This window comes from Molossus molossus, unplaced genomic scaffold (genome assembly GCF_014108415.1).
Source record: "Molossus molossus isolate mMolMol1 unplaced genomic scaffold, mMolMol1.p scaffold_m16_p_10, whole genome shotgun sequence".
Taxonomy (NCBI): domain Eukaryota; kingdom Metazoa; phylum Chordata; class Mammalia; order Chiroptera; family Molossidae; genus Molossus; species Molossus molossus.
The window spans coordinates 25,373,874-25,383,709 of record NW_023425345.1 but is presented as its reverse complement, the minus strand read 5'-3'; the positions used below and the strand labels follow the sequence as shown (position 1 = coordinate 25,383,709).

Here is a 9,836-nt window from a genome sequence, read left to right as displayed (position 1 = left end):
CATAATAGCTTGTATTTTTCTTCCTTTTCTTTCTCTTCATATTCGTACTCATCCCATGAGCAAAAGGCACTCTAAAAACGACAAAATAAGCCCAATGTTCATCTACCTTGGCCCTTGAATTTTATGGTTCAAACTTATTTTAAAAAATTAAAGTGATTTTATTTTCTGCCCTTTTATTTATTTTATCCTCACCCGAGGACATTTTTTTCCATTTTTTGTTCAGATAGAGTGGGAGGGAGGGAGAGAAAGAGAGAAAGAGAGAGAGAGAGAGAGAGAGAAACATCCACGTGAAAGGGACACATCGAGTGGCTGCCACCTGCACAACCAACCTGGGCCGGGGACAAACTGCAACCGAGGTACATGCCCTTAGTGGGAACCAAACCCGGGTCTCTCTGGACCGCAGGTCCACACTCTAACCACTGAGCAAAACTGGCCAGGGCTATTTTCTGCCCTTTTAAATTGAATGTTATTTTTTAAAGTTAGGTTGTAAAAAGCTAAAGTTAATTCATTTAAATTTATTTTTATGTATACTTTCGGTCTCAGTTTAAACAAAAAGAAACCAGATTACTAAGCTGTATCCTGTCTTTAATGTTCTATGAGTTTATCCCAGTAAGTGGAAATTGAACTTATTGGGATAAATTTATTATAGAACTTACTAGTTTTTTTTAAACTCTCCCAAATAATGACAAATTAAAGTGTTAATCAAATTATAACTGAGAGAGCCTCCAAATCTCACAACCTATGAAAACTCATCTATACTCTCTCAGGTTATTGGCAATTCACTATACTTTAGTTTAGTTTAGTTTACTATGTAACAACCCTATTGTCTCACTTGACCCTGAAACTGGAGACAGTCAGATGTAATGCCCAGACTGATGAGTATCTGCACACGTCTCAGCACCACAATCTTCAGCAGACCTCCCACTTACCTGGCAAGAACTAGGGTTAAGTCACAGGGAGGCAGGCTTTTACAGAGAACAAGAAAACTGCTCCAGTCTCCTTACCAGGCACACGACGATGTGCACCACGAATCTGTATTCACATGGCCTCCAAACAGGAGCTCAAGAAAGTGACAGGGGGCCGGGGGTAGGGATCAGAGTAGAGGCAGTTCTCCTACCTGGATCCAGGTTCCCACAGACTCAGGAAGGAGTAGGGATGCATCCTTTGAGGTGGAGTTTGAATGTCTCCCTTTCTTCTAATCTTCACTGAAAGCATTAGTGTATTCTTTAAAGATTATAAAAACTCCTCTGATCCCCCCCAACACACACACACACACACACACACACACACACACACAGCATTAGTGTAACCAGCCTGTACTTCCTGCTCAGATGTGCTTGCCTGCAGACTTTCCCTCACAGGTTTACCCAGGATGCCTGCAGCCGACTCCCTGGGCCAGGGTTCTTGCTCAGGAAGAACAATTCTATCCACTAAGCCTTGGGAGCAGTCACCTGCCAGACAGGTTGGCACCTTTGCCTCTCCTGGGGGGCACAGTCCTTCCCTTTACCTCTCCAGCCTTACTGCTACCTGCTCAAATTCACCAATTCAGGTCAACATAACCAAGATCTGCTGGAGGTTCCACCCCTCTGTAAGAACCACATGTAAAAGAAGCAAGAAAGCATCAAAGATTCTTCTAGTAGAAGGGATGTTGGGAGACTCCAGCACAAGCCCCTCATGGTTTAGAAGAGAAATTAAGACAAACAGGGGTCAACTTAAGGGTAAACTAAAATGACTTCTACTACCAGTCCAATATCCTTTTCGCCATTCTGTTTGTCGTGGCATGACTCATTTATTGGAGAAAAAAATCCTCACTGTGTGCAGAAGAGTATAAACAATTCCCCACCGTTCAGTTAAACTGCTAATTTACCTGGAACAGAGCCGGCTTTACGGTGCTCTAATGAGTGGAAATGCAAGCCGACTTTGTCAAACTATTCTGCAGAGTGACCGCTTGATGGCACTGTGGCTAGTAGGCAGAGCCCACCACCTCTTCGGACGACGGTCTCATTGGCGATTTCAGAGAAGTACTCGTCTCATAGCAACAAGACAGTGAAAATTGCTGAGCACCCAGAGCAGCTGTAGATGAACTAATCAATCAGTGTGTTCAAAACACGAAGCATCTAAACATTGGAGGAAATTCCAAAATAATTAATACCTTTTACAGATGTGAAGTCACTAGTCAAAATATTATTTTAAACCCATTTTATACGAATGATATCATTAAAAAAAAAATCAGACCACCAAAACGAGCAGTAGTCTCACCCACACTTACAAGGGCCTCTGCTCCTCTTATCATTTGACCTTGAGAATTCCTGGACCTATCATAGCAGTGTAATCTAGACCTTCCCTAAGAGTCAATGTTCCTATGCTCCTGGACCTAAATTTATGTTCGGTCCGTTTCATTTACTCAAACCTTCTTTAATTTTTTCAGCCCCTACAATTTGAACCATTATAAAGTTTTTGCTCAACTTAACACTTCTGTTCAAAAGCTCTGTATTCTTTCTCAAAAGAAGCCTCTTTAAAATATGTATTGCTTTAAAAACTCTCTATCAACCCTATACAGTTAGGGTTCACCTATAATTTGTAGAAAGTGTGATTTTAGTTCCACAGCAAAATGACCCCCACACACAGGTGCTGGGCTCTGCAGTGATGAGCCATGTGTACCCAGTTTCAGGATTAGGACACAGGTCTGGAAGTTTGAAAACATAATCTGGTTTTTAGCAGGCAGTCAACAAGGCCGTTCCAGCTGTTCGCCCACAACAGCTAGACAGAAGAGATGAAAACGCCTTTAGGGGATTTTGAATGGGTCTCTATTCTGCTTCCCTGGTATCTCATGCACCCATGAGGTGCCACAGCAAAACTTGCATGATTTCCCCCCCGCCCCCCTTTTTACAATTTCACAGAGAGAAGATTTGTTTTTTCTGAGCATATGGATTTTTCTCTTTCAAGTGGAGCACTTTCATCTTTCACTTAACAGAGACACTTCACAGCTTCTCTTGGGCGTATCTGAATTGCCAGTATCACTACTCTTGCGCTAGAGGTCAATATTAAGTAAAATAAGGTGACTCAAACACAAGCACTGCGATACCATAACAGTCCATCAGACAGCTTAGATGGCTGCTAAAGTAACTAACAGGCAGGAAGTGTATACAGGTGGAAATGCTGGTAAAGGGACAATTCACTAAGTGATTAAGGGGCGAGATGGAGCAGGATGGCGTGGACATTATCAAGCTTCTCAGATTGGTGGGCAATTGAAAACTTGTGAATTGTTTATTTCTGAAAATTTCCTTTTAATATTTTCTGACTGTGGTTAACCAAGAGGGTAACTGAAACTTTGGAAAGTGAAAACATGGGTAAAGGGGAACTACTGTATTGCTTTAAAAAGAGCCTCCAACTATATACCATTCTAGGAGTAGGCATGATATAGCTAGATATAGTAGGCATATTCAGAAATATAATAACTACAACATTACATACTTACTTTTATTTTTTTGTTAATCCTCACCCAAGGATATTTTCCATTGATTTTTTTTTTTTTTTTTTAATTAGATAGAGTGGAGAGAGAGGGAAAGTGAGAGACAGAACCAATGATAGGAGAGAGACACATCGATTGGTTGCCTCCCACATGACCCGGACGGGTCAGGGATCAAACTTGCAACCCAGGTACATGCCCTTGACCAGGAATCGAACCTGAGATCCTTTGGTCCGGAGGCTGACGCTCTAACCACAGAGACAAACCAGCTAGGGCAACACTTCATATTTAGATTCCAGCTCATTAAGTAAATGTTTATTGTTAGTGATTTAAAGTCTAACAATTTGTCAAACCCAGGCATATGTGAATATTTGAAACTTAATGTAATTCTTGACTATGTAAAAAGCAGTGTCTCATAATTCATATTTAGCTTACCAATGACTTACTCTATGAAAGTTATTGTCCCTCTTTTTTTATAGATGAGGAGTCAGGTTGAAAGATTAAATAATTTAAGGTGACTTAGAAAATGGATCCAAGACCAGTTTTCTACCTAAATCTCACACTCTTTTTACTACTTTACTTTTATACAGACATATTCCGGTATTGTGAAACAGACCATTTGAGATATCTCTGGTGAAGATATTTTATTTTTCATAAAAATATAATTGTACAATATTCTTCAGAGAAAGAAAAATCCCTTCAATGCCCCAAAATACCATGTGGTTTAACAGTAACCTTTCTTTCCCTTAAAACTAAATATGTAATTGATAATAAGCAACTGATTTCTTGTGAAATGCAGCATTTATGTTTCCCTTTATTTTAACTGAAGGCAAGTCCAGTTTAAACCTATACTTTTGTAATAAGCCAAATCATGTCTATCATAATTCAAAGATGATAAAAGAAAGTGCCAAATGACGAAGCTGATAAATATTGCCAATTAGCTAGTAAACTATGATATGAATTTACTGTAATAAGATAGATTCTGATTTAAATACAATGCAAAGATTTTAGATAAAATAGAAAAAAATTTAAGAATTTCAACCATATTCTAAAACTTGACCTGGTCAAACTTATTCCATATTCTATTCAGTCACTCTAATATATGGTAGGTTTATGCTAAATTAATGATAGATTATGACTGGTCTAAATTTACAAACATATCTCCACCTCCCCAACCCCTTTACCTTCCTTTTTCTTTGGGGAAAAAAGAAGAAAATATTGCTTTGTGACTCAGCAAGAACCTCACTGATCCAGAGGGACCGGGCTCACTGACTTCTCACCCTCCTGTTCCCTCTCAGCCTGTCCTTACAGATCAGTGAGAGATGCTAGATTTCAGTGTGCTGCTCCCTAACTGAAATGGGGAAAGAAATGCTCCAGCTGTTTTAATCAGTGACATTTATTAACATGCTTCAAGTGGCCAAAGCGTGCAGGGAGCACAATACCCAAAGCAATCAAAACATTCCTTTTTAAAATCAGGGAACCTTCTCTTGGTTTTGATCTACTCCAAAATACCAAATAGGTAGGTTTAGGAATAAACTCAAATAAATTGTAATTACTTTCATCCAAAATTATACATCTTCTACCTGACCTGAGGACAAAGTCACTGCTCTTATAAAGATACTGGGGGGGGGGGGGGGGGGGGGGGGCAGGGGTATAGCTCAGATAAATGACCCTGTAATTTAAAATTACAACCAGAGAAGAAATACTTCAAGCACAATGGAGACATTGCATTGAAGAGCTACATTCATTTTGGAATGTTTGCTTTGAAAACAACTCTTCTGGGGAATTTAAAAGGTACTGAACAAAGTAACAAAGAGTACATCTTGGGTTGTTTTGCAAAACAGAAAATATACATTTGAGTAGACCAGATGGCAAAACAGACCCATTACAACCTGAACACTATACTTAAAACACTTAAATCCTGAAGGACTGAATATTAACAATCCTTTATCTATATTTGTGATCCTAAAAAGACATTAAATACTCTTAAACCCCCACCCAACCAAAACACAAAGAGACCCAACAGTCTGGGCTAGTGGTATATCAGTAGTCACACAGGACTAGAGATCTGAGTTTGCAACCTAAGCACAAGAGATCTTTAGGAACTCAGGCTAAGGGGAGGCACTTTATTCAAATGCATAGCCTAAGGGAAGCGGTGGGGGAAGTACCTGTTATCTGAAACTATGGGGCCCATCTCTGTTCCACCTCACAGACAATGTAGAATATGATGCCTCCTCTTCAACTACCTCTTCATAACAAAACATATTTTGTTTGGAAGTCAAATATTTGCTTCATTAGAGCCAAGGACAATGACAAGTTAGCAGCAACAGGGAACACAACTCCTGATTTAACTCTGGGAAAGAAGAGAGAGGGTCTCAATGGGGAAATCAAAAGATTCCTAGATCTACTTGAGTGTATCGTACTATGAGCTGGATTCCTCAACCATCACTCCATTTGGTGGTCAGGAAGACTGTAAATGTCACTGCGATGGGCACTGGAAAGGACACTCCGCCCTCTGCACCTCCTAGCTGGGTGCTGTGCGTACTCGAGCTCCAGTGTTTCACTCCAGAGGGAGGCATAGCTGGGGCTGAACCAGACGCACACCTACAGTGTGTTTCTTCCTGGCTCAGAACACATTCATAGGAAACTCATGTCAGAGAAGAAACTAAGTGTTTTGGTTGTGGCTACAACTGTTAGATCTACCAGCAATTTGTCCCTCATTTTGTTCCAGATCTCTTGAGGCAGAAACTCAATCTCAGCAGCTAATTTTAGTCTATTCTCTTTAGAAAAAGTTTCCAAGTTAGTTGACTACACAAGGAAATGTGTGTGAACATTCATTCCTGCCCTCCCCACATGCACATATAGACATACAATAGAAACACATATATATATACTCTGGGTTATCAAGGCGATGTATGTGGCTGAAATGCCTAAAAGGTTATTTCTTGCTTAAAAATAAAATCTGACTAATTATTCTCCAAGTATGGATTAGGTTCTTGCAAATTATTATGAAGTTTGAGAAGACAGTGACAAAAGTTTTAAATAGAGACTGTCTTGAGGGCTTTCCTGATGGATGTAGTTAACATGTACATTATTTAAAACAGGCATATTATGGATTATAAAAATAGAAATGTATATATTTGTTAATACATATTCACAGCTTATGCTGGAATGGCTCACAGGAGAAATCATGGTTCATGCAGAAAATAGACGTTACTCAAGTGCATATAAAGAAATAAAATTAGGTCCATAAAGGCTAAGAACTTAGTCAGTAATCAGCCCATTTGGTTTCTCTTTACAGGGCAATCAAAAACATGAAAGGAGGTGACACCTAAACACACATACACATACAACTACATGGAAAGAATATAAATTAACCAATAAAGCATTGTGGAGTTAAGGTGCAAAAATACAATCTTTACCCATTGTTCTCTACTCCTGTGTTTTCAAGCACTGCGACATGTTAAATGCCAAGGATGGCAATACCAACCAGAACAGGTCTGAATGTTTGTAAATTTTCTAAGTGTTAAAAGTTAAAGCAAAATCCTTTGAGATCTATGATCACACATTTGGTAGAAACTGCAGATTTACAGAGATGACTATGGAGCAGTAGGTAGTAAATGAAGCCAAAAAGTATAATCTTGCCCATTCTTCCTTCATAGGAATCAGGATATTGACTTCAATCACTGACTTATCATTTTACATGATCTTCACCCTGAAAAATAAATCAAAGTTACCAATGTAAGAATGTTTTTAAGGTCAATAAAATTTAGTTAATCTGTCTTAAAATACATGGAAAATTTTTTTAAAAGTTTGGTATCTAGCCCTGGCCGATGTAGCTCAGTTGGTTGGAGCGTTGTCCTATGCACTGGAAGGTCATGGGTTCGGTTCCCAGTCAGGCCACATGCCTGGGTTGTGGGTTCAATCCCTGGTCGGGAATGTATGGGAGGCAACTGACTAATGTGTCTCTCGCATCAATGTTTCTCTCTTTCTATCTCCCTTCTTCCCCCTCTAAAAAAATTAATAAAAATATTTTTAAAGTTTGGTATCTACAAGAAGGCTATTTTAAAATACAGACTGAAAGCAAACTGAGCTGATTTGCCTTTTTATTTTTTTCACTCAATTTAGATTAAGCAAATGTTACCTCATCTAATAAAAGTTATCAACAAGCCAATCCTTCAGTTTTATAATTTTTTTTAAAAATTTGCAAAGTTTATACCCAGACACTGTGGCTCATTTGATCGAGAGTCATCCCATGCACCAAGAGGTCACCAGTTTGATTCCTGGTCAGAGCACTTGCCCAGGTTGTGGGCTCGATCCCCAGTAGGGGGCGTACAGGAGCCAACCAATCAATGTTTCTCTCTTGTTGATGTTTCTCTCTCTCCCTCTCCCTTCCTCTCTCTGAAATCAATCAATTAAAAATTTTTTTAAATAGCCCTGGCCAGTTTGGCTCAGCAGTTAGAGCGTTGGCCTGTGGTCCAGAGAGACCCAGGTTTGGTTCCCGCCAAGGGCACGTATTTTAATAGGTTGCAGTTTGTCCCTGGCCCTGGTTGGGTCATGCGGGTGGCAGCCACTCGATGCGTCCCCTTCACGTCGATGTTTCTCTCTTTCTCTTCCTCTCTCTCCCTCCCACTCTATCTGAACAAAAAATGGAAAAATGTCCTCGGGTGAGGATAAGAAAAAAAAAAATTTTTTTTTAAATAAATAAAGTAGTGCTGAATTTAGAAAGCAATATTAATAAAAAAAAAAAAAAAAAAGATGCAAAGTTGCCCAGCCAGAGTGCCTCAGTGGTTGAGCACTGACCTATAAACCAAGAGGTTGCTGGCTCAATCCCCAGTCAGGGCACATGCCCAGGTTATGGGCTAAATCCCCAGTGGGGGACACGCAGGAGGAGGCCAATCGATGTTCTCTCTCATTGATGTTTCTATCTCTCTCTCTCCCTTCCTCTCTCTCTCAAATCAATAAAGAAAAAGAATTTAAAGAGATTAAAAGTTTGTAACATTTTATTACAACTATTTCAAGTGCTCCCGAAGCAATCATAACGATGAAGAAATCAATGACATGACATCTTCATTCAAAAAAAAATTTTTTTTTTTTTAATCCTCACCCGAGGACATTTTTCCATCTTTTTGTACAGATAGAGTGGGAGGGAGAGAGAGGAAGAGAGAGAGAGAGAAACATCGGCGTGAAAGGGACACATCGAGTGGCTGCCACCCGTACGACCAACCAGGGCCGGGGACAAACTGCAACCGAAGTACGTGCCCTTAGCGGGAACCAAACCCGGGTCTCTCTGGACCGCAGGCGGACACTCTAACCGCTGAGCCAAACTGGCCAGGGCGACATCTTCATTCTAAAATCTGTATAGTCTCCTTAACAAATGGTGCTGGCACAACTGGATATTTACATGCAAAAGAATTAATCTGGACCCCTACCTCATACCATATAGAAAAATTAATTCAAAATGGATCAATGACCTAAATATAAGAGCTAAGACTAAAAATCTCTTAGAAAAAAACATAAGGATAAATCTGCATGACCCTGGATTTGGCAATGGATTTAGATATGACATACAAGGCATGAACAACAGAAGAAAAATAGATAAACTGGACTTCTTCCAAATTAAAATCTTCTTTACACCAAAGGATACTATCGAGAAAGAGAAAAGACAACTTACAATATGGGAGCAATATCTAAAAAATCATATATTTGAAAAAGGTCTAGAATCCAGAATATATAAAGAACTCTTACAACTGAACAACAAAATGAAAAAGAACTCCATTAAAACATGGGCAAGGGACTTAAAACAGACATTTCTTCAAAGAAGATATACACATGGCCAACAAGCACATGAAGAGATGCTCAACATCACTGGTCATTTGGGAAATGCAAATCAAAACCACAATCAGACACCACACCATTTCACACCCACTGGGAAAGCTATTGTTTTAAAAAATGGAAAAGAAAAAGTGTTGAAAAGATGTACAGAAATGGGAAGCTGGTGGGAGTGTAAAATACTTTAGCCACTGTGGAAATGTTTGTGGTTCCTGTAAAAATTAAATATAGAATTAACATGTGTCCCAGCAATTCCATTTATAGGTATATACCCTAAAGAACTGAAAAGTTACTCAAACACGCACTTGTACATGCATGTTCATAGCAGCCCTATTCACAACAGCCAAAAAAGAAAAGGTAGAAACAAAAATCCAACAACCAATGAATAGGTAATCAAGTTGTGGTATCCACAGACAATGGGATATTATGCAGCCATAAAATGTAATGAAGTACTGGTACATGCTACAATGTGACTAAACCTTGAAAACATTATGCTAAGTGAAAGAAGTCAGACAAAAAAGGTCACATACTATAG

The 9,836-nt window shown here is 39.3% G+C and overlaps 1 protein-coding gene across 3 annotated transcripts in view; it reads right to left on the bottom strand.

Annotated features, from left to right (window-relative positions):
• The window catches only part of CREBL2 (cAMP responsive element binding protein like 2), a 50,210-nt gene that overhangs the window by 25,362 nt on the left and 15,012 nt on the right, over window positions 1–9,836 (bottom strand). For 2 of the 3 annotated variants that reach the window (XM_036251984.1, XM_036251986.1), the window contains exons 4-6: window positions 5,638–7,184; window positions 1,868–2,117; window positions 1,118–1,205 (exon numbers count right to left, since the gene is read on the bottom strand). In XM_036251984.1, the coding sequence (XP_036107877.1) occupies window positions 7,180–7,184 (5 nt within the window). In that variant the 3' untranslated portion in view covers window positions 1,118–1,205; window positions 1,868–2,117; window positions 5,638–7,179. Of the gene's footprint in view, window positions 1–1,117; window positions 1,206–1,867; window positions 2,118–5,121; window positions 7,185–9,836 lie in introns of those variants that run through there. The other variant, XM_036251985.1, reaches the window with a different exon arrangement.